This window comes from Adiantum capillus-veneris, chromosome 8 (genome assembly GCF_014529385.1).
Source record: "Adiantum capillus-veneris isolate H3 chromosome 8, ASM1452938v2, whole genome shotgun sequence".
In the NCBI taxonomy this organism is placed as follows: Eukaryota; Viridiplantae; Streptophyta; class Polypodiopsida; order Polypodiales; family Pteridaceae; genus Adiantum; species Adiantum capillus-veneris.
Window position 1 is genome coordinate 73,606,571 of NC_140938.1, and position 24,120 is coordinate 73,630,690.

Sequence of the window (24,120 nt, forward strand, 5' to 3'; positions counted from 1 at the left end):
TGAATCGCGATAAGCAAACAAGTAAATACCTCTCAAATTTCAAAAATTCTCAAAATATCCCCAATACCCCTGATCGTGAGATTAAATTTTCCAAAATTCCCAAAATTTAAAATACCTTGGTCATGAGATTAAATGTCCTTCAATTTTCCAAAATTCCCCAAATAACCCTTGTCGTGAGATTAAATTTCTCTAAAGATAAAAAAGTTTTTTGCTTTTCATAAGAAGAGTGATTGTCTATTAATACAAGATGCTCAAACCAGAATTTGAATTGGTTATGTAGGCTTTGGAGATGAATCGCTTCATTATTTTTGAAATTTGGACATAATCGCCTGTTTTGTGAGGTAATATGTGACAAATTACATGCTAAGCACTCAAAAATGCATCTCAATTTTCAAAAAGGAATAAAAAGTAGAAAATCTTGAACAATCTGACCAAAGTAAATACATGGGTACTTTGGGAATTTTAGAAATTTGAAGGGTATTTTGGAAATTTCGACAAGTTAGAGGGGTTTGAGCTTGGCTTTAAGAAAACGAGGAAATTTACACAAGTTTTAGTGTATTTAGCAACAAAAGCTTCTAATTTTGACCAAAAAACCGATAGAATATCAAGTTTGCCCTTATTTTCACCACGCCATGAAAGTACTTTTCGATGCACACACACACACACACACACAGTTACTAATGTATTTAAGGTGGCTCAGGTAGTTGAATGTAGCCCCAATGTAAACCCCCCCCCCCCCCCCCTTCCTTATGTGTACGGTATGAGTATGAAATAATGAGGGGCTACCCTTATTGTATACGCTTATGTACAAAATCCAAAAACCCCCCTATTGTACACTCCCGTGGTACCATACGGAAAAACACAGTGAACCCCCCGGGGTTTTGCAAATTTTGTTGAACAAATGTGAGGAACAATGGTGCACTTCACAGACAACACAATCAATGCATGAGCATGCGCATCCTTTACATCCCAACGATCTTGTTCTAGCGTAGGCAAAACAACTCTAATAGCAGCAATCCTTGCAGCAAGACCTGCAACATCCTCAACATCGCCTACATTCTCAAAACAAGGACGTACATCAATGCCTTGCACAATGTTCCAGACGCCCTTTGACACAAGAACATGTTTCATCATAGAAGCCCACATAGGATAGTTGTCCCCATCCAACCTGTCCTCAGCAGCAAACATCTTGAACACATCTGTGTTGTTGTCAGCCATGGTAAATGCTGCACCTGATGTGAAAACTGCCCGAAAATAGGAGAAATGGAGTGGGAACAACACGTGCTATATAGCACAAACCGTAGAAGACTGTAAAGCACATGTTATGCAGATAACGTCACTGACAGAAATTTTGCACAAAATGACAAAATAGCTTGTGCAGCACTTTCTGTAGTGGAAACGGAGGCCGAAATGAGCTCAAATCAAAAATCTGAGCAGACTAAGCTCTAAGAGCTGTCTCGAAATTTTTTGTCGACCTGCGAATGCTTGCCAAAGCTCACCGAAATCAAAGAAAGTGAGCAGGCGTGTGCTGGAGCAGCTAGCGACTAAGCTCGGGAGGACGCAACCTGCTCTGATACCAATTGTTGGAATTAGGGTTGCAGAGAAATGCACACAGCTTGGAGAAGACGAAGGAAGCTCAAGGCACACAATAGAGAGTGTGTTACTTAGTATGCAATTGAAAGATAGATAGCCCTAGAGGGACGGGCGTATATATAATGCACGGGGGAAAAAACCTCCTAAAGATAGAAAAACTGCCTCGACAGTCCTAGTGTGTTCACACACATCACTACCACATGTATATGGTAACAAGGCCAACGCGTTTTAAACCTTTTTAGGTCTAATTAGGGCACTTGATACATTCTCTCTTTAAGCTTTTATTGAGCTTGGAGGAGTAAGTAGGGGAGTCACTTTCAAGAATTAAAGCCAAGGCTTTTCAGGGTAGTTTTCAAACTTTAAGGTTGGATAGGAATTTATCAATGGAATATGAGAAGTACCCACAATCAAGGGGTGGGACACGACACAAACTCTTGGGGCATTTAATCCTAGACAAGAGAGTTTGTAGGTCCACCAAGATTAGATCTTCTACATGGAAGGGATAAAAAGGAGGGGATACTACTATCAAGGGATACATAGACAAAGAGGGTTTTTTAAGTTTAAAAAAGAGAGGGTATGTTATTGGCATTGGGCATGGATTAGGTTTAAATTGATCCAATGAAACATACTTAAAAATGGCTTCTTATTGACAGCAAGTGGTTCAACGCTATGCTAGATGTCCCAATAATATAGAGTCCTTTGTGTGGAACCTTAATACATTTTTGGAAAGAAATGTGGTTCAAGATGCATTGAGTTCAAAAGGTTGGCAGGAAGGGTCATAGGAGATCCAAGGGGAGAGTGGGGTGATTCAAAACAGGTGAGGGGTTTGTATGGATTTAAATAGTTTATAGAGGGGAGGCACCCTGAAAAAGGTATGGTTGGGACAAAAAAGCATGTAATTCCATGTACAAAAGCAAAGATGGTTAGAGAGGGATAGGTATAGATGGGGATAACTATAAAGCAGAAGTCAAGTATGACCTTATCTGACCGACTGCTATAATAGCTGTAATAAGATAAAGATAAAGGGATGGGGGAAGCAAGAGGGTAGGATAGATTTTAAATAACATTTATGAGCAAGAAAACAAAAGTTCGATACTTAGGTAAAGCATTGAGGATGAAGAGCTTACCATATTGAGGACGAAGAGCTTACCGTCAAAAAGTGATAAAGGATTCCAAGGGGTGGTATAGGTTTGATTTCTTTCAAGGCATAAGAGGGCTAAAGAGGAGCACAAAAAATGGCTTGTAGCCAAAACAAGGTATGTTCTTGGGTAAGAGTAAGGGTTTACTTAAAGAGAGGGTTGGGTTAGGATGACTACAATCATAATCAAGATCCTTTTTGGATTATTGTTTTGTGAATCAAACTAAGTTAGTAGGTAGTCCCAATGCTAAAGATAAACTCAAATAACATAGGGGTCCCTTTACTATGTGAAGATAATGAATGGAACATAAAAATTCAGGATATTAAAGATAAGATTTTTGAAAAACGGTTTAAGCAAATGCCCCCAAACTCAGGTGGGGTTGGTTAGTGATTAGTGATTAGTGATTTTCTAAATAACTATGCCCCTTGTATGTTCACGTGGGCACGTGGGTGAGCATCGGAGAACTATCTATAGCTAGTGCAAGCATGTAGATTTTGGCATAACTGTGAGAGTAAGGGGTTAGTGCCATAAATGAATTGTGATGGTAGTTGAGGCACCTTTAGATACAAGGGAAGTAGCCACTACCACAGATGGGGTGGGGTCACAAGCAGTGATGCCTATTCCCGAGGTAGAAGAACCATGGCCACAATCCTTATGGGAATTGATCAAAAACCAAAAAGATGGTAGTGCTACTTTACAGTCAATACATATTCCTGAAATAAACATGGATCACAAATTTTTCCTAGGAGATATACAATCTCTATATGGGGATGTTGGGTCTGTAGCATCTGAAGAGAGTGAACCACGCTCTCTACAGACTTTTCATCTTTCATAGGAGAACTCGAAACAAAATTTGAGGTTAGTAGAGAGGTACGTTATGAGTGGAAATCCACACAAAAAAGGATGGATACCAACAGCTTGCACGAATTGATGTCTTCTCCTATACAATGCACACTTTCTCTCTCAGTGTTGCTAAAAATTAGACCGCATCTATGGGGCCAAATGGGCAAACACGTGGAAACGATGGGGTTGAAAATACGTTCACATGACCAACTTGCAGATGGAAACATGGATGAAACTTCACCTAAGAAACCACAAGCAAAACTAGTACTAGTAGTAAATAAGGTGGGTGACTATTGCAAAGGTGAGGAAGGAAACACAACCTTAACACTTGAGTACAAAGGAGTAAAGACGATTGCGATATTAGATAGTGGGGCAGAAAATGGAATTGCAACCAAAGGGATGTGGAAAAATGGGGAAAGCCTGCTCTTAGGAAAACTTGAATGAAACTGCAATTAGCGAATGGATATGTGGAGAGAGCAATAGGAATGCTAGAACAAATCATTGTATCCTCGTGTGGCATTGTGTATGAACACCTTCACCATAATGATTTTTGATGATTGCAGCAACTTTGATATCTTATTGGGCAGACGATTCATGCATCAGCTCAAAATAATACAAGACTGGGGCTATGAATATATCTACTTGAGACACAAAGAGGTCACTACAAAAATTAGTGTCAAAGATTATAGTTGTATAGATGTAGAGCAAACCTCGGTGGAAGAATTAAACTCCACAACTGGACATGAAAATGAGGTACATGCTTGGTTGCAAAGCAAAGTGCACATTTGGATGTGCGGGGCATCAGAATGCGTGAGTCTTAGAAAAGGAAGATTGCATCCTAGAGCGTTTAATAGAAGATGACGCTTACATTAAGGAGCCATTTCTAGAGGATTTGCTTGAACCTTTTGGATGGGAGCAAATACTGGCGACTCTGACATCTACGTAAATGAGGTGACCAACACCAAATTTTGCGACAAAAATGGATATGATATAAGACCCTTTCTAATGATTTCGATAGTCCATGAAACCAAAAACATTTCTGAAACAACTTAGAATAAAAAAGTAAGTGATTACAAATGAATTGTGGATGAAGTTTATATATGGGATCCTCCACATGATGCTGGAGACGAACTTTCAAAATGGCTATGACATAACTCCCTTATTTATGATAAAGGTGTTGAAGGAAGCTAACAAGGTTTGTGAGTGTGAAAGCAAAAAAGGTGAGACAGATAGCTATGTCATGGAGTATGGTGTTAAAGTGCAAACGAAGGAAGCAGAGCAACCACAAGAATATGTCATGATTGACATACCTAAAGAATTGACAAAAACAAACCCTAGCTATCAATGAAATACAAAAAACTCAAGCAAGAAAAGAACAACCGTAATAGGCAAAAGTAAGGTATCAAAGAAACAAGTAATGTAGCACGTATGGGTATCGAAGTTAGACTTCAACAAAGCTACCCATCAAAGGCAAGTGCAATAGCGGATGATTCCAATCAAGCTACTTTTAGCACAAGGATTTTATAAAGGTAACACTCAAATATGGTTACCAAAAGTTGCAGCTCAATCTAAAAAAACTAAGAGAAATCATGGAGCACAAGCTTCTACCCAAAGGCAAGCAACGAAAACCAAGAGCCAACAAAATCCAATCCAACCAAGGGTGCTACAACCTCCAAATGGATACCCTGTCATCAAATACAAAAGCAAGGCTTCTACAATGGAAATCATCAGATATGGCTACCGAAGCCTAGTGTCCATCAAGTCATCAAGCAAAAGGAGAAAATACAAAAGACGGTCGCACACGGAACAAAGACAATGTGGGTTCCAAAATGGCTCGTGAAAAATCGATCACAAAGAACTCACACCTTTCGACAATCGCTTCTCATGGAAAATAACGCAAACGCTACATCAGTCCCTACAAGAGTTGGACTTGTTTCACAAATCAGTGTCAACATATGACAAGCAAGTCAAGAGGAGCCAACCTAATCGACAAAATGGTGACATCCAGAGACCAACACAATGAAAGAGACCTAAATTTCCAGAATCTATGGAATTTGGTTTCTGGAATTGAACAGGTAAGTCCAAGTTTCCCTTAAAAATACATGGCATAATAGTCAAAGTCGAGCAGCTAAGCCACCAAATGAGTGAGGTGTTAGTCCCAAAGCTTCAAGTAATATCTTCTATGGTCTAAGCATCTTAGCTAGTCTAGGTACGGCTTAAGCTAGAAGAGTTGAGCATAACTACTTCGTGTCGCTCATGCTAGTATATTTAAGCATAAGAGTCAAAGTCTATGTAAATTTTGTGCGGTGAAGTGAAGGAGGAATTCCAAAAGACACACATGCACTAAATACAATGAGGTATGATTGAAGAAGCTTCTACTTCGAAAAGCCTGCTTGGAAACATGGAGGCTATTAAAACATCCTTTGATATTACATGTGCTACATTTGTTCCTTGAAGCACCCACCAAATTCCTCTTTTGCACTGCATGATTTTGTTTGAAAGTTTTCTCATATGCATGTAGAGTGTCCCATAATTGGCACTTGCATTAGGCACTCTTCCTTTGTTTCTCCCAAGCAATCACCTTACATGACAGGTACTTCAAGTCCAAATGCTCAACTCCAATAAGAGTGTATACCAAAGTCACTTTTTTCCCACCGGGTTTTTTCCCTTTGGTCATCCTGGTTCCATACCCTAATCTAGAAACACATCATCTTCTTGTATATATTTCTTCTACATCAATAATAACAAAATGGCTACCCAAATCAATCGACAATGACTTGGAGCAAGAGCTGCAGATCTCAACATACTTATCAAGAGAATCTCTTATCGTCAAGGGTGATAACAAAGATCCATCAAACAAGGGCAAGATGAAGAATGGCATACAAAACCAAATGATAGGCAATGACAACTTCAACAAGCGAGCTATCCACAACAATCATACGTAGATTCCACAGTGCTTCAATATTGGCTACCTACTGCAGACAACTCAAATTGTAGTGAACCTTGAAAGAAAACCCATCATAAAGTCCACACCACAAAGAGGATCAGTTTTATAAACTCGGACACATCAAAATCCATCTTCATGGCGGCCAAGATTGGCAACAAAGAGGAGAATGCGCAACAAGAAGAAAATTTGCCTCGAAAATCAAAGCTCAAATCACCTATCAACAACATGGCAAATATAAATCACTCAAGGAAGGTGGGAGAGTCACAAAAAACAAAGCACTTCCCAAGCTAAAGACCAACCTTGAAGACAAAGCTAAAGACAACCCTATGACAAGAACCATATATGCAAGTAGAGAGAAAACTAGCTCAAAACACATCCCACAAGAGAAAATGCCTACAAAAATCTGCAAAAACCTGTGAAACCTGTGACTATCCGATTGTAGCCACACAAGCATACGATAATCCTCACTCCTGCGAGAGTGGGCACAAGAACACCAAACTGTGTCTAAGCTCACAAAACCTGTCAAAGTAAGAGTAAACGCTCGATCACTGTCAAAGTGGGAATATATCAACCACTGTAGAAGATGACATAACATTGCAAATTTTTATGGCGAGAAGACGGGAAAAAACGAACATAATTTTCTTTGCAAAATGAGTCAAAACTCAACACAAACTGCAAGCTAAAAAAACTGCCGATAACTGCTCAACCACTAAACCATCAAAGAGTAAACTACGAATACGCATAAACCATGGTGAGAGTCTGGGAAAAATTTGGTAGAGTTTCCCCTATAAACTGAGAAAAAGCTCAAAAATCTCACCAAATACGCATGAAAATAGATACTCAGTGTCTCAGTAGCAAAATCCACAAATAGCATACATAGCACTGCCAAAACCCTGGCAAAACAACTCACTCTTGACCGAGTGGCTATATGGACGTGTATACCTGTCCAAAAACACATGTAAACTAGCAAACCTGCTACTTGTGATCTATAACAAGCTCAAATTGTATCTGCATAATGCATACATAGCATGAAATTGCACAAGACTGTGCCAAGAGCTCTCTATAATGCTCCACACAATCATACATGAGCACTACCTATGCTGCATAATCCACACTCGAAAGATTGTGCAGCATGTGAGCAAAACCAATGGAAAAATGGCACACACTACCTCATTGGTTGGTAAACATGTCGATCGAAAACACATGCTAAGAGCTGAGTGCGCTCGAGGAAAAAAACTGCTCCGAAATGGGCTGCCGGAGTCGTATGTGTCGGTATGTGCCGTTGAAGCCGGAAATTGGAGAAAACGTCGAAGTCGTTATGGCCGTGGAGAGTACGTCAAAACCGGGGCCCTCTAGACGGGGGCTAGAGGAGAGTCGATGCCACTCTCGCTCTATGGTCTCCTACTATGTCGAGGTCGGAAAGGCGGGGATGTCCATCGGTGCCATCTTCCACCGCCATGTGGAAGAACGCTAGCCAAATAGCCGCCTGATTGGTGTCAAAATCGATGCACTGAGCTAGTCAATGCAAAACCATAAAGGAAGGCACTAAAATTGTAGCCGATGCCTAGTAGAAAAAATCGGTGTCAAAACCGATGTGTCCGAATGGATAATCACCGATGCTTGAAGCCATAGAGGAGAAATGCCGAGAAGAATGTTGAATCAATGTCAAAAATTGATGCCGAGGTCACCTCCCTCCGTCGGCGGGAGTCTTCGATGCCGAGGAGAATAAAGAAAATTAGGCGATGCCGGATGATTCCCGAGCTTACTCGCCGAAGTCAATGTCGCTCAAGCTCTCTCTCTCTCTCTCTCTCTCAACTCACACGCTCGCTCTCTTTCACTAGCACTCTCTCACTCTTTCTTGGGCTTTCTTGCGTTATCTCCAAGCTGGGGGTGTGTTAGTGAGCGAGGCGGGGAGTCGGGGTGTTGAAGGCCTTTGGCGAGATCAAGTCCTTAACTGCGAGTCGATGAGAGGGGACCAAGGGTGCACCCACCCTTACACACAAGGTGTGTAAGCAAGGTTTTTTCTTTTAAAGACATTCACTTTTGAGAAAGCATGTCTCTGTCAACATCTCTACCTGCCAGGTCTGACAAGCGAGGGAGGGGGAGTGTGTATCTGTGCATGTATCACCACCACACATGTTGTGATTTTCTCAACACTGCAGATCCCGCTCTTGACCAGCTGCTCGACCTCGGCTGCCTTTTCTTGGACTGCTCACACCTTCAAATTCTCTCCTGATTGACCAATGCTGCCCAAGAGTAAGCTCGTTGCCTTTGCTCGCAATTCCCTGCTCGAAAATATGTGAATTGGCAGTACTACCTTGCAAATGTTTCATCAACCCGAGCTCCCTGCAATGTCAAGAGATCACTCTCTCCTTGCTCGAATCTCTGTTGCTCGATTGTCTGTTGTCTACAAGCTTCCAATGATTTCAAGCAGTCTCCTACTCGACAGTTTGACTCTCTGCAGATCTGAATTTCCTTGTTTTGTTCTCCAAGGCTCCGCTCATTTTGAGCTCCCAATTCCCTCCAAGCCCTGTCGCGAGGCCGAGATCTCTCAAGCCTTGCTTTCCTCTCTGCTGTTTGCCTCGAAGCTCTCTCTTCTAAGCCAAGCTTTACACACAAGCTTCAAGGTCAATTTTTTGCAGAAGCTTCATTCCCTTGTTTCTTGCAGATCTCTGTTTTTACAAAGATGCCAAAGCTTCTCTCAAAGATACCCTCGTCTCCTCAAGAAGGGCTGCATGCGTTGGGTAGCCAAGAATCACCAAGATCTCTGATCTCCTCCGTTCAAGCCCTGATCCGTGCCGGATCTACCCCAATTGCTCCGATCCGGTGCCGCAAAGCATCGAGCCCCGTCTGAGCTCTGTCATCTCTAAGAGACCACTATCGTCGTGAAGCCATAGCTCTGATACCACTTGTGAGTGAGCGTGTGTGTGCGGATGCATGCGTGCACAGGTGTGTGTGGAGCAACCTCAAGGACAAGTGAGTGAGGAGATCCTTATTCTTATGTATACTAAGAATAAGGGTATATACACACGTGGACGAGCAGCCAGACACCGGACGTCCGGTCCTAGGCTAAGGCACATCGCCTTTACTCTAGCAGGGCCACTTTTCTGGATAGTTTTGTTGCAATTTTCAAGACGTTTTTCATGGTGGATCGTGATTTTGGTACTTTGTTGGATTGCAACCAAACTTAGTAGGATAGTGTCCCTAGGTGTTTTAAACCTCCTCCTAAAGTTTCGTTGCATTTTGAATCCGTTTGAGTGCCAAAATGGCGCGATGACTTAGAGTGGTGAGAAAGGACATAGACAGATTTTTCTAATAATTGAGTGGTGGTTTGCTTGTTGAGTTGGTGTGCTATCTTGTTAGGTTCACTTCTTGAAATTGACAACCTCAAAGAGTCTCCGTGCCCCATCTGAGTCACTTCCCTGAGTATTGGCATTATGTTAGTACCAGATAGCTATGCTACAACGTCCGTTTTGCCGGTGATCCGAACGAGCGTCCACTTAGACGGATACGTAGTCGGACATCACATTTATACTCTATTAGTTTAATGAGCTAGTGTAGTGATACTCTGTGTAAATCGTGATTCCAGAGTAGCATGTCACTTCCCTGAGATGTAATTCTATCATGATATTTGTAAAGGTCCATGTGAGCAAGTCACTGGCCACTTAGAAGGCCCTAGGTAAAAAGGTCAATAACTTGAATGTGAAAGGAGAGCTTATCTTTTGGAGAAGAAAAAAGCTCTGTTGTACGTACTCTCAAGCGACTACGAAGCTCCAACTTGTAATCATCGCAGCTAATGATTGGATAATCTGAATTTAGTTTCGAAACTTACATTGTGTTCCTCTTTCCATGCTCTTTCATTCAAGTGTAAGCATTGTCAGTTTTGCTATGGTTCATGACTACACATTAGTGAGCTTTAATTGCAAATTTGAATGCTTAGATCACTATTTTTTGACCTTTTGACCATAGGAGAGTATTCTAAGACCATAGGGCGACCTTTTTGGTGGATAGATTTGTTATAAGTTTTAGGACCTTTTTCATGATGGATCGTAATTTTTGTACCTTGTTGGATTGCAACCAGATTTGACAGAATACACTACAACACAACATGGAGATATCGACGCACGTATATCGACGAAATTAGCGGGCGTCGATATACGCGTCGCAATGTGTGTCGATATACACGTGGAAAGGTTTTATTTCTCACGCGTATATCGACGCATATAGCGACGCAAAAAAATTTGGAAAAAAAAAGCGAAACCTGCGAGCAGCATGGGCCATTTTCGCCTGCGTTCTGCTCAAATCTTGGCCTCCACCTACTGCGCAGGTATTATACCCCCCCAACCCCTCTCTCTCTCTCTCTCTACATCGTGCGTGTGTGTGTAGGAAAGAGAGAGAGAGAGAGAGAGAGAGGTGTGTGTGTGTGTGTGTAGGAGAGAGAGAGAGAGAGAGAGAGAGAGAGAGAGAGAGAGAGAGAGAGAGAGAGAGAGAGCGGTGTATGTGTGTAGGAAAGAGAGAGAGAGAGAGAGAGAAGTGTGTGTGTGTGTGTAGGAAAGAGAGAGAGAGAGAGAGAGAGAGAGAGAGAGAGAGAGAGAGAGAGAGAGATAGAGAATTAATGTATGCTTAGGAAATTAAAATTAAAGAAAAATAATTAAAGAGAGAAATGAAATGAAATGTTATATTAACGTCTTCGAAAGGCCAAAGTGACCTATGAGACATGAGACAAGAAAGTTACAATGTGATGTATCTGATACAAAGTCAGAGTAAGAAGATGAAAAAATAAAATATTATGGAATCCTAAACTGCTGGGTATGGACTAAACGGCTAAACCAGCTAGCTGGGATAGGTAGATCATAGGAGATCCAGCAGCTGTCGCTGGCGGATCTCATCAATCTCCTCCATGGTCAGTAGTCTGACCGGGCGTTATGCATGTCGAGCCAAAGTGACCTAGCTAGATCCTCTAATGCAGCCTCCGTCGATGTTGTGTAGTCCTCCGCAGTCGTGGACGTCTAGATCTCCCTAGCTCAATCGCTCGTTCGATCAGTAGAGAGATAGGGAAGTAGAGAGTGTGTGAGAGAGAGAGAGAGATAGGAAATAGCTAGAGAGATAGAGAAAGAGAGTTATATATATATATATATATATATATATATATATAGAGAGAGAGAGAGAGAGAGAGAGAGAGAGAGGTAGGGAAGTGAAGAGCAAGACAGAGAGAGAGAGATAGGAAAATAAGGAAATAGAGAGAGAAAGAGAGATAGCGAGAGCGAGAGAGAGAGAGAGAGAGAGAAAGAGAGATAGCGAGAGTGATATCGAGAGAGAAAGAGAGACCGAGATCGCTTTTTTGAGCAAGAACCATGCAAGGCTTCTGAATCTTTCTCAAGTTGCTCATCCATCTCCACATTATCTTCTGGCTTGGACATGGAGGCCCCGTCCGGTTTACAATCTTTGTAAAAAATAAAACGAGTACTCAAGCGTGCGAAAACGACTTCATAAGATTAGCATAGGTGCCAAAATTAGTGGGTAAAGATAGGGAGAGTACCACCAAACGCGTTTCGCTCTAATGAGCTCATCAGTGGTGGTGTTAAGTGGATTGAGTTTGTAAGAGAGGAGGAGGCAAGGGGTTTATAAAGGGAGCTTGGAGGAGTCTTTTTGAGGTTTCTATCTTGGGGGACATCACTTTTTGGGAGAAGTGGCTTTAAAGGTTAAGTACTAGGGTACGGGGGGGAAGTTATGGTGGGTTAGGTGTGGATGTAAGCTAGAAAAATATCAGGTTTTAAGGTACAAGTTTTTGGGAATGAGAGGTTGGGGGTAGAGGGGGGGGGGGGGGGGGGCTATTTTAGGTGAGAGAGAAGTGTAATGATGAAACAAGAGTGCAAGGGGTGTCCAAAGGATTAATCCAAAAAATTGAAGCTCTAGATGGTATGGTTATAAAAAAAGGAGAAAATTCAGTAAACTGATTTAAAGGCTAGCAATATATAGGTGGTTTTGGGATGGCTTGGGAGGTTTTGAAAAGAGACTGTGTGCGGGGTAAAAAAGGGAGGGGGGGGGGGGGGGGGGGGGGGGGGGGTGGGGGTGGGTTAAGGGGGGTGTGAACTATGCACCAGTAGGCTGTGGATGTTGGGGCCTAAAGTCCAACAAATAGTAGGCCTAGGGAGGTAGGAGAGGTTAGCATCAAGTTGGCAAGCTTTTGAAATGGGATTGCTAATAATTTGAGAGGGTAGTAATCTTCTAGTGGAAGGTGTGAAGGGGATTTTGAACACGGTGGGTGGATTTTTTGTTTTTTTGTGCAGGGGAAGGAGGAGAGAGGTGCGGTTGAGGTAAGAGACCTTGCTGAAAACTTTATGGAGAAAGTTAGGTGGGTAACCCTTAGCCCGAAGGCATGAGTAGAAGAGGTTGCGGAGGTAGAGGTATCCCTTCAAGGTTGATTCTCTAATACAATATCTTTTGAGTTCTGAGATGATGAAAGCGACTTTTTGATGTGTTGGGTGCCAGGAGATCCAAGGGATATAGTTGTAGGCATTCAAAGGTTTTTGAAAACAATGGGAATCCAAGAGGCTAGATGTAGCGAAGCGGGTACCTTTAAAGAATTCTATGTCGAGGATAATGGCCCGAGTAGAGGAGATGGTTTTAGAGATTTTGATGTGCTCTTGAAGAGGTTCACCATATGTGCTTAAGAGAAAAGTAAGGGTTTTGAGGGACCCTTTCCAAAGCCCAAAGGCATCATCCACATATCTTTTGAAGTAGAGAAGATTAGGGTTATGCAAGAGGGGGCAAGAGGCTTCCAAGTGGCAGAGTAAAAGACATGCATATACCACGGCAAAGTTTGAGCCCATGGCAGTGCCTTTGGTTTGTTTCCAAAATTTTCCTTTAAAGGTAATGTAGTGATGAGATAGGATAAGGGAGGCAAGGGAGAGTATAAAGTAAGCTTTTTGCGAGTCAAAAAAGTTAGAGATGAAGAAGTTGAGAGCAAAGAGGCCTTGATTAATGGGGATGCTAGGGTATAAGGCTTCAACGTCAAAGGTAAAAAGGAGGGTGTTAGGTGGAAGGGGAAGTTTATCCAAGTCTTGGATGAGGGTAAGGGAGTTTTGAAGGTGTTGCTTTTGGCCAAGGAGGATTGGGTAGAGTTCTATATGGAGCCAGATAGATGCTTTTTCAAAAAGGTAACCTTTATAGGAGCATATAGGACGAGAGACAATGGATGGTTTATGGAGTTTAGGGATAAAGTAGATAGGACAGGGTTTGGGGGGTTTATTAAGGGGGGAGAGGATAAAGCTCCGCTCCATAGAGGGGAGTGCGGAGTAGCGAAGGGTGATAGAGGTAAGAAGGGAAGCTAAGAAGGCAAAAGGGAAGTTAAGGCAAGGTTCATAGGTGGAGTGGTTATTGAGATGTGAGAGGGCATCTTTCTCATACCAATCTAGTGGTAGGATAACTACGCCAAGGTTTTTGTCGGCTGGTTTTATGATTATTGATGAGTCCAAGGAGAGGCTAGATAAAGCTTCAATGACAAAACGTGGTCGCTTTGAAGTGGGGAAATTACAAGCATTTAGCATGAGGTTAAAGTTATGCTGGTTAGTGGACAAAATTTGGTTAAGATGGGGGTTTATTAGAGGAGGTTTCCAAAGAGGGTTGGTTTCCTTAAAAGGAGAGGGGGAGGAGGGTTTAAGGTTTTTGAAGAAAAACTTAAGGTTGAGATTTCTTGAAAGATTGTGGTGTGAGTTGAGGAGTAAGAGAGGGGAAGGGTTTAGAGGGGGAGGGATGTATTTTAAGCCTAAGGCCAAACATCGCCTTTCGGAGAGGGAGAGAGCTCGAGGTGCCAAATTGTGGATTTTGTAGTTAGAGATACCATGCTCCAAGGTTGAAACTTGAATTTTTCCAAAGAGCAAAAGTTTGTAGCCTTGTGGGTTAGTGAGTGGGAGCCACAACTTTCTTCTTGTTCTTCCTTTGTGGGGAGGGGGTACGGGAGTGTCATTAGAAATCCAAATATATGGGAGGAGGGGGGGTTTGGAGAAGTAGAGGTGTACCCAAGTGTATGGGTGACTAAACCCTAATCCCTCCTCCCTTTGCCTTTTCCCGAGTGGTTATTCTTGTGGTGTGTGGAAACATTACAGGAGTGGTCCTTGTTGTGTGGGTGTCGGTACGGGTGGTTGGGGATTTTTTGAGATGGAATAGAGGAGAGACCAATGGAGGTGGGTGTAGGATTGAGGGTTTTAAGGGGGTAAAGAGGATAGGCGGGGGTGTTGGGAGAAGGAGAAAATTTAGGTTTTTTAGATAGAGGGAAGGACTTTTCAGGGGAGGGTTTGGAGGAAGGTTGAAAAGGTCGTTTGTTGGTGGTTATAAAGGATGGTTGAGGACAGTGGTGGTGGTGTTTAAAGGTTCTTGGCGGTACAAATGGTTTTTTGGAGAGGAGGTGGGTGGGTTTTTTAGAGGGAGGGAAGACCATCTTATGTGGAGAGGCGGAAGGAGAGACCTGAAACTTGGGAGGAATTGTATGGAATTTTTCTGTGACAACTTGTTCCACAAGTTCTTTGATGGTTTGCTCTTTGGGGAGTGAGAGCACCTCTTCTTCAATGTTGTTGATGGCCTTCTTGCGGGCAAGTTTAGCTATATCCTCTTTTGAGGTAGCGAGGTGTGCATTTACAACGTAGGTTTGAATATCCGAGAGGAAGCTTAGGAGGGATGAGGTTTTCCATTGTTGTAGCTTGAGGCTCCAAGCATGTTTGGAGACTAAGGGTATGGAGACTTGGATGAGCTTTAGTAGGAGATCATTAAGCCGTTCTTCTACTAAAGCATGATAGCCATCAAGGTAGGTTTGCAAATTATTTATGAGGAGAGTTTGTGATTGTACCAGAGCTTTCATGCAATCTAATTGGTATCTAATAGTAAGTGAGGCAAACTTAGCATTGAGGAGGGCTTGAGCTTGTGTATCCTCTAGGGATAGTTTTGGTGGCTTCATACAAAGGCTATTAGGTGCTTTTTGATTACAAAGTAGATCATTGATGTGCTTAAGGAAGCTTTTAGCTTTACCTATTTTACCATGAAGCTTCTTATATTCCAAAAGCGAGTTGGAAATAATCACCTCAAAGTCCCGAGGTTGCTTGAGGTGTGGGAGAACCTCTTCATTGGTAAGGGGGGCGGTTGAGGGTAGGCCATCATGTTGAGGGGTTGACCGTTTGCCGGCTTGGGGTGGAATGGTCGTAGCCATAGAAGGGGTGCTAACATTATGGTTTAGTTCGCCGCTTCCTTTTGCAAGCACCGAAGAGAAATCAAAGGACTCCTCCGGAAGACGCTCTAATTCTTCCGTGATGTTTTCATAGGGGTTGGTTGTAGCGTCATCCTTATTTATCGAAAGGAGAGTCGAGGTGGTCGGGTGAGAAGCCGAGGTTTCCGCTCTTGCATACGCGGCGGCCGAGATGAAACCGGGGAGCGAAGGGCCGATAGCCATAGAGGAAGGGAGATCCGGGGCGAGATTGTCGCGGGGTTGCGGCGGAGTTGGAGTGTTGGCATCCATTGGAATAGAGAAGATGACCCAAGGGTTTGTAGGGTGTAGGGCTAAGGACAAGGCGACCCAATGTGGAGGTCTTGGTGGGTAAAAAGAAAAGTTTGTGTCACTGTGTAGAGGGCTGAGTATCAAGATCCGAGTTGGTTAAAAGCAAGATAAAGTTAAAAAATAAAGCAAAGGTTAAGATTTAAGCTAAAGGTTGGCCCGAGCGTGAGCGGGGCTTAGTGTGTAGGTGAGTGCTTGGGTGCAGTAAAGGAAGTGGGGGAATGGGCTGGGGTTTTGACAAAGGTAGGGGAGGGAGGACAGTTAAACTCAGAATAAAGATGTGCCGGTGAAACCAAGTTTGTGCAGGTGAAGTTTGTAAGTGAGTGGGAGCATGCGCTTCATGGTTGATGTCGCAAGTTGTATGCAGTAAGCCATTACATGGGCCATGCCGTGGGTAATGCCGCACATTGTATTCAGTAAGTCGTTAGGTGCGCCATGCTGCAGGTGTTGCCGAAATTGCATGTAAGAGTGCTGTCAGGTGCGCAAAGTGCTGTAGGTATTGGCAGCAATGCTTTCCTCAAGGCGGTATTGCAGCGTAGCAGTGCTTTGCTCATGGTGGTTAAAGCAGTGCTTTCCTCATGGCGGTATTGCAGCGCAGCAGTGCTTAGCTCAATGGTGTTTAAGGCAGCGCAGCAGAAGCTCCGTCAGGTGCGCCAAGTGCTGCAACATAGCAGGGCTTTCGACGAGGGTTTAATGCAGCACAGCATGTGTGTGTGTGTGTGTGTAGGAAAGAGAGAGAGAGAGAGAGAGAGAGAGAGAGAGAGAGAGAGAGAGAGAGAGAGAGAGGTGTGTGTGTGTGTAGGAGAGAGAGAGAGAGAGAGAGAGAGAGAGAGAGAGAGAGAGAGAGAGAGAGAGAGAGAGAGAGAGAGAGAGAGAGAGAGAGAAGTGTGTGTGTGTGTGTGTAGGAAAAAGAGAGAGAGAGAGAGAGAGAGAGAGAGAGAGAGAGAGAGAGATAGAGAATTAATGTATGCTTAGGAAATTAAAATTAAAGAAAAATAATTAAAGAGAGAAATGAAATGAAATGTTATATTAACGTCTTCGAAAGGCCAAAGTGACCTATGAGACATGAGACAAGAAAGTTACAATGTGATGGATCTGATACAAAGTCAGAGTAAGAAGATGAAAAAATAAAATATTATGGAATCCTAAACTGCTGGGTATGGACTAAACGGCTAAACCAGCTAGCTGGGATAGGTAGATCATAGGAGATCCAGCAGCTGTCGCTGGCGGATCTCATCAATCTCCTCCATGGTCAGTAGTCTGACCGTGCGTTATGCATGTCGAGCCAAAGTGACCTAGCTAGATCCTCTAATGCATCCTCTGTCGATGTTGTGTAGTCCTCTGCAGTCGTGGACGTCTACATCTCCCTAGCTCAATCGCTCGTTCGATCAGTAGAGAGATAGGGAAGTAGAGAGTGTGTGTGAGAGAGAGAGATAGGAAATAGCTAGAGAGATAGAGAAAGAGAGTTATATATATATATATATATATATATATATATATATATATATATATATATATATATATATATATATATATATATATATATATATATATATATATAGAGAGAGAGAGAGAGAGAGAGAGAGAGAGGTAGGGAAGTGAAGAGCAAGACAGAGAGAGAGATAGGAAAATAAGGAAATAGAGAGAGAAAGAGAGATAGCGAGAGCGAGAGAGAGAGAGAGAGAGAGAGAGAGAGAGAGAGAGAGAGAGAGAGAGAGAGAGAGAGAGAGAGAGAGATAGCGAGAGTGATATCGAGAGAGAAAGAGAGATCGAGATCGCTTTTTTGAGCAAGAACCATGCAAGGCTTCTGAATCTTTCTCAAGTTGCTCATCCATCTCCACATTATCTTCTGGCTTGGACATGGAGGCCCCGTCCGGTTTACAATCAGGTAGAAAACTTTCATTGGGCTGAGAACTTCCATGGCTTGTGCATGTGGTGAAAAAAACACCAGGATGGGCATAATATCCTTGGAAAAACCTGTGCAAAAAATTGCAAACAGACGGAACATTACAAAAATGACAAAAATGGTTATGCTTTAATATATGATTCATCAAGTGCGGCATTGGAAAGCTTTCTCTGACAGGCTACCTCGGAATGGAGGCAGGTGGGTTCGTAGACAGAGAAGAAACTATGGAACTAAAAGAGGCAAAGGGGTTTTGTCTGCTACATGTATTGCCATGTACACCTGGGAGTGCACTTATGTGTCTACCCATATAGGATTTGACCAATAAAGACGAGATTTTGACCCGGTGGTCCTGATCTCCGTACTCCTCTGGACCGAGGTGTACGGAGATTGGGCAAGACTAGAGAATGCGAGGTAGTTTACATTGTGAGGATTATATATATATATATATATATATATATATATATATATATATATATATATATATATATTAAAAAAACATTCATAATCATTATAGATGGCAACGTCATCAACTAACATGGAGGAAAAGATTGCATGCTCGTGCACGCTCTGCAAGTATCAAATCCTGCGCAAGCGTCCATGTAGTAGATGAGGTTGCAGTGGCAGGTACAGTCCACAGCCGTTGGATGTTCTTTCTAGAGCGGTTCATGAAAACACTTAAGGGTTTTGTTCGCCAAAAAGCGCGTCCAGAGGGGAGCATGGCAGAAGGATGGCTGGTGCAAGAGTCTCTTGTATTGACGACCGAATTTCTATCCGTTTCTGACCCAGAAATGCCTCGACTGTGGAGCGATGAGGAGGATGCAAGACTGGTGGGAGAGGAGCCGCAAGGGCAAGGGGTTCCGAAGAAAATGAACCTGGCCATGCGAGAAAAGATCATGAAATTCTGTATACTAAATTCAGCGCCGATGCAAAAATGGCTTGAAAGGTACAAAGAAGAGAAAGAGAGACGCAATCTAGAGCGACAAATTTCAGGCGAAGTCGAACAACTAGAGGCTTACCCTTGCCAGACTATCTCGCTCCTCTACCTGAATTCCCTAAGATGGCATGGTTGGACAAGACAGTGAGAGCAGCTCGACAGATCGGAGAACCCATATCTCTAGAAGAGGAAGAGCTGGCTATTGGATGTGACTGGAAGTATCATACATACATGGCACTGTGGTCGCATGGAAAGCATTTCAGAACACAACAAATTGACAGCAGAAGAAACACGTTTGACAGTGGGGTAATGGTTAGTTTCATGCAAAAGAGCAGGGCCAGTGCTAGAGACACGAATGAGAGTACTAGCAATCTGGATTATTGTGGTCTGGTGTTAGATATCCTGAAAGTAAGCTTCAGGCGGTTTGAGATGTTTTTGTTGGATGTGAAGTGGTTCAAGGTGATTACTTCTGGTCGCAATGCAACGGTACGCAGAGATGGAAACAAACTTGTGAAAATAGATTCTACAAAGACTTGGACAGATGTGAGCGACACATTTGCTCTCCCCAAACATTGCGAGCAAGTGGTCTTTGTACCGGACCCTCGAGAGCGACAATGGTGGTTTGTGGTTCAGGTTGCTCCAAGAAATAAACAAGTATTTGAAGGGCAAGATCTCCTGGAGGAAAGTCAGTCAGACGACGTCCATACTACTGTGACATTAGATGAGATGGACGAAGGTATGGCAGAGGAAGCTGACAGATATACGAGGGATGACGCAGACGAGCCAGAAGTGACACTTGTAGATGAAGATGCAATGGATGAAGACAATCTGCCAGAACGAGTTGGGACAGAGTTATGTTTGCAATTAGAGATAGACGATGATACGGTGCAAGGTCTTATCTATGATGCCTCACTCGTCGAGGCCTAGGCCTATAAGTGTTTGTGTGAAGACTTTGATTTAAAATTAAGCTTAAAGTTAATTTAAACAACTGTGTTCTGACGCTTTATTTTACTTTCTTTGTGCAGGACTTTAGTATGGCAGACGAGATTCTAGAGCTCGCTTCCATGAGTGCAGATGCATTCATGGGCTTCGTTACACGAATGACGCCTGCTCAGATGGTAGAGGCTTATCAGTACTAGGTAGCTAGAGGCACGGGTACTACGTCTCCGGGCTTCACACCCGAGGGACCGACGCCTAGGGGGGGGACGCCTACGGGGTTCAGGACGCCTATGGGTACGATGCCTTCTTCTCCCATCACGACCGCTTCGACACCTAGGGGTGGGGCAGAGGCGGGTATGTCCTCATCTCCGCAGCACAGGCGCACTCGCCGATCTCGCCGATCGTCAGGTGGAGGTGGTGGTTGCTGTGGAGGAGGGTCCACAGATGCTTCGATCCCTCCTCGCTCACGACCCCCGTCTTACCCAGGCACACCTCTCGACACACCTCTTGGCACACCTCGGACACCTTGGGGGGCACACGATCCTAGTGCCTCCAAGCTCTATACTGTACGGGGAGATGGTTCTATTGACATGGATAGAGTCGGGACTGAGATGCGACAACGGATTCGCCAGCTCGTGGAGCTGCAGTTTTCGACCAGCATTCTGACGTCTTGGGATCAGCAAGAAAAGGAAAAAGTCACTTACATAGTGGAGACCGTCCTGAGAGAGTACCAGCCTGCTCCGAGTTCTTCCGTTGTTTCGGCGTGGTGGATCAAGGGTGTTGCACGGGACACCATCAAACATCGACGAGATGCAGCTCGGAAGGCTTTCAGGACCGGCTCGCCGAAGCCTTCGGGCATCCCACACGAGACGTGGCTGCAGATCAGGGAGGATGAGCGGACAGCGGCCACGCGGTTCAGACATCAGCGTGAGGCCACGCAGGTACGACAGATGACTAGGGGGACATCTCATCTTGGCAGCGGAGGCTTCGACACCTTTCGCTATGAGTTTGTGAGTTTCTAATCCAATCTTAACTATGGCGTTTTTTAAAACGCGATGAATCATGTATTCTTATTACTTTGATTTTTGTATAAACGCAGAATCTTGCGATGCATCGAGCTCCATCACGCGAGAAGGAGTCAGATGGATATCGCAGAGATATCTATGAAGTACTGAATGATCTTGAAGCTTCAGGAGAGCTTGTAGACTGGGAGGCCTTACAGTCTCGCTAATCGCTTGAGGTGAGACGTTAATATGTGTGAGTTGATTTAATTAAGTCAGTATATGTGAAGTAATATCAATACTAATTTTGTGAGTTGTCATATGTGCAGGTTGCGACGCCTAGTCATTAGTGGACTAGATTTCATCTATATGCTTTGTGAGACACAGACACGCTTATGTGTCTCTTTTTTGTACAAACAGTTAGTGTTCACACAGTTATTGTTTCCCTTATGGTTATGATTATTGTCATTGTCATTGTATAGACAGTTATTGTTTCTCTTTCTGGTTATGCTTATGGTTATTGTTAATTTTGTTTATGGTTATGGTTATCTGCATTATGGTTTTGATCAAAGTGATTATAGCCGGTTATGGTTTTAAGTTATGGTTATGCTTTTAAGTTATGGTTATGGTTCGTTATGGTTATACTTTTAAGTTATGGCTATGCTTTTCAGTTGGTACGGTTGTCTTTCATTGGCCTTAAATCTCATGTGAGATCCTACATGGATAGCATGTAGGAGGCGTATACATGATATGGTTTTTTTTGAAAAGTTTATGTAAAAACAAAGGGAACTCTGCCGAAATTTTTGCGCGCGGGAGCATGGTTGATATTTTGGTGCTGCTCGCTTTCTTGGGCAGAGGGCAGGAAGTCTGGCTGTGGCTGTGTCCATCTTTTAACTGGGCACAGGCCAGGCTACCTGTCCTCTGTCCAAGAAAAAAATTTTCTGCTATGGTCGTCGCTATATGCATCGCTATGCACGTCGCTATATGCGTCGCTATGCGCGTCGCTATACGCGTGGCTATCAACGTCGCTAATAGCGACTGGTTTCACAGCGACGCTCATAGCGACGGGCAGCATCGATATATACATCGATAACACCTTCTTTTGTTGTAGTGATAGTGGCCTTAGGTGTCTTTGACCTCCTCTTAAAGTATTGTTACATTTCGAGTCCGTTTGAGTGCCGAAATGGTGTGATGACCTAGAGCGGTGAGCAAGGACATAGGCAAATTTTCCTGATCATTAAGTGGTGGTTTGCTTGTTGAGTTGGTGTGTTTTCTTGTTAGGTTCACTTCTTGAGATTGACAACCTCAAAGAGTCTCCGTGACCCATCCAAATCACTTCCTTGAGTATTGACATTATGTTTATTCCATATAGCTATGCTACAGACGTCCGCCACGACGACCCGCTAACAAAAACCTACATATCATCTAAGTTCAGGGACTATTTATAAAACCCTTTAGCTATGTGAATTTTTCAGCGATAAAAGGGATTCTTTTCCTATTGAATTTGTACTTTTTTTTCAAGATCATTTTTCAATATCCTTCTCTACATGAAATTGTGAGAAAATATAGAATAAAATAATCTTTATTGTTAAATCCGTGTGATATACATTTTTTTATTGTAGTGTCACCCCCCTCCTTTCCCACATCAAAAGGCCTTGCATAGTCGTATATAAGATAAATAATTGGTGTGTGTGCGATCATGCATGAGGCATAGTTATTTCAAAAAGTAAATGATAACTATGCAGCGCATGACTAATGCCTAGATAACTATGCAACATGTTGACTAATTCCTAAGCTAAGACACTTTTTAGAACGTTGGTCATGAGATGAGGATAGGTTAATATGAGCCACACGACCCTTAAGAATAAGGCTATGAGACCTTTAAAGATTTGAGTCCCAAGCTAGCTTTGAAATCCTCCCCAATATGTCAAATTCACATCAAATTCACATACTCTCTCAATCATGCATAAAATGGTTGGCAACATGAATTCAACAACCCCACGTGGGTTAGGGTAATATGAGCCACATGACCCTTAAGACACTAGGCTATGAGACATTTAACGATTTGAGTCCCAAGCTAGCTTTAAATCATCCCTAATATGTCAAATTCACACTCTCTCAATCATGCATAAATGATTGTCAACATGAAATCAACATTCCCACGATCATGTCCTTGATTAAGCACCCTTGGCATTTCTATCACTCAATTTCTAATAGCAAACAATGTCTAAATGAACCCAAATATTTCAGGCTATTTGTGTGATAAGTCTTCTATCCTTGGCCACCGAAAAAGTTTAAAAATGAACCCACTGACCACCAAGAGATAATAAGCTGATTATTATCTGCTGCTGGCTAAGGAAAGCATTATTGGTTGAGAGAATATCTGACTCTCATACTCAATTTGAAGGATTTTGAATGACCCTAAAATGTAAGGCTTTGACTTGGTCTTAGACCATACATCCTATATCCATTGTAGACTTACCAACATTGGCTAAAAGTTTGTTGTTGCTTGTTTAAAAATGGAAATCAAGCATAATACAATAGCAAAAGTCTATAGCTTTAAGCAAAAACAAGGAGATTTTATAAAGCATTGTGTTAGTAGAATGAGATAGTACATTGATAGAAGTCCAAAGTTGAAAATTCCAACCAAAAGGATTCTTATCTCATCGTTCCTTGAAGGTCTATTCAACAAGGAGTTGCATGCTATATTGTATATCAAGAAACACAATACCTTGAAAGCATGCATCTTGGATGCAATAGACTCGGGGGACAACTATGCGATCTACAGTGAACAAAGAAGTGTGAAGGATACACAAAGCGAGCAAACTACATTTACTATGCTAGCACAAATATGAACCACTGTGGTAGCGCCATTGAATTCCATAGAGGATATGCTCAAGCATATAAATGATAAGATGAGCAACATGCAAAGGATGCAAGTGAGAGGGCCAGGACAAGGTCCACCACAAGGGCAACCCATGGAATTGATGAGGCCATCTAAGTGGCATGCCATCGAGGGAAAATGGAAAAATTATGAGACCAATGAATGATATTATTGATCAAATTATGATGCAAATGTCCAATACGTGCCTATGAGACCATAGGGAAAACTATGTATAAGGTATCCACCTAACATGGAGCAAATGCAAAAGCCACCCATGGCTATGGAGACAACACAACTCATCACTAGGTTAGAAACCACCCCTACTAAGAAATAATGCAGTACCAGCCAAGTACATGCATCTTGAGGGACATGTGGAAAATTAGTCCATAA

The 24,120-nt window shown here is 42.8% G+C and overlaps 2 protein-coding genes across 2 annotated transcripts; both read left to right on the forward strand.

Annotated features, from left to right (window-relative positions):
* Window positions 1-7,367: 7,367 nt before the first annotated feature.
* On the forward strand, window positions 7,368-16,816 carry LOC147452374 (uncharacterized; the record flags this gene model as incomplete). The annotated part of the gene is made up of 4 exons (XM_086519245.1): window positions 7,368-8,778; window positions 10,604-10,648; window positions 15,837-16,054; window positions 16,511-16,816. Coding segments are annotated over exons 1-4 (582 nt in total), but the record flags the coding sequence as incomplete, so codon positions are not given.
* A 3,095-nt stretch (window positions 16,817-19,911) lies between these two features.
* On the forward strand, window positions 19,912-21,371 carry LOC147452375 (uncharacterized). Its single transcript, XM_086518088.1, has 3 exons — window positions 19,912-20,855; window positions 20,945-21,085; window positions 21,176-21,371. Exons 1-2 carry the CDS (start codon window positions 20,136-20,138, stop codon window positions 21,074-21,076), a joined length of 852 nt encoding a protein of 283 aa, XP_086374214.1. The 5' UTR covers window positions 19,912-20,135; the 3' UTR covers window positions 21,077-21,085; window positions 21,176-21,371.
* The last annotated feature ends 2,749 nt before the right edge of the window (window positions 21,372-24,120 follow it).

Coding starts and splice junctions, on each gene's coding strand:
- LOC147452375 (XM_086518088.1), top strand. CDS start 20,136: ATGGGTACGATGCCTTCTTCTCCCATCACGACCGCTTCGACACCTAGG. Junction 20,856..20,944: donor ACACCTTTCGCTATGAGTTT/GTGAGTTTCTAA, acceptor GTATAAACGCAG/AATCTTGCGATGCATCGAGC.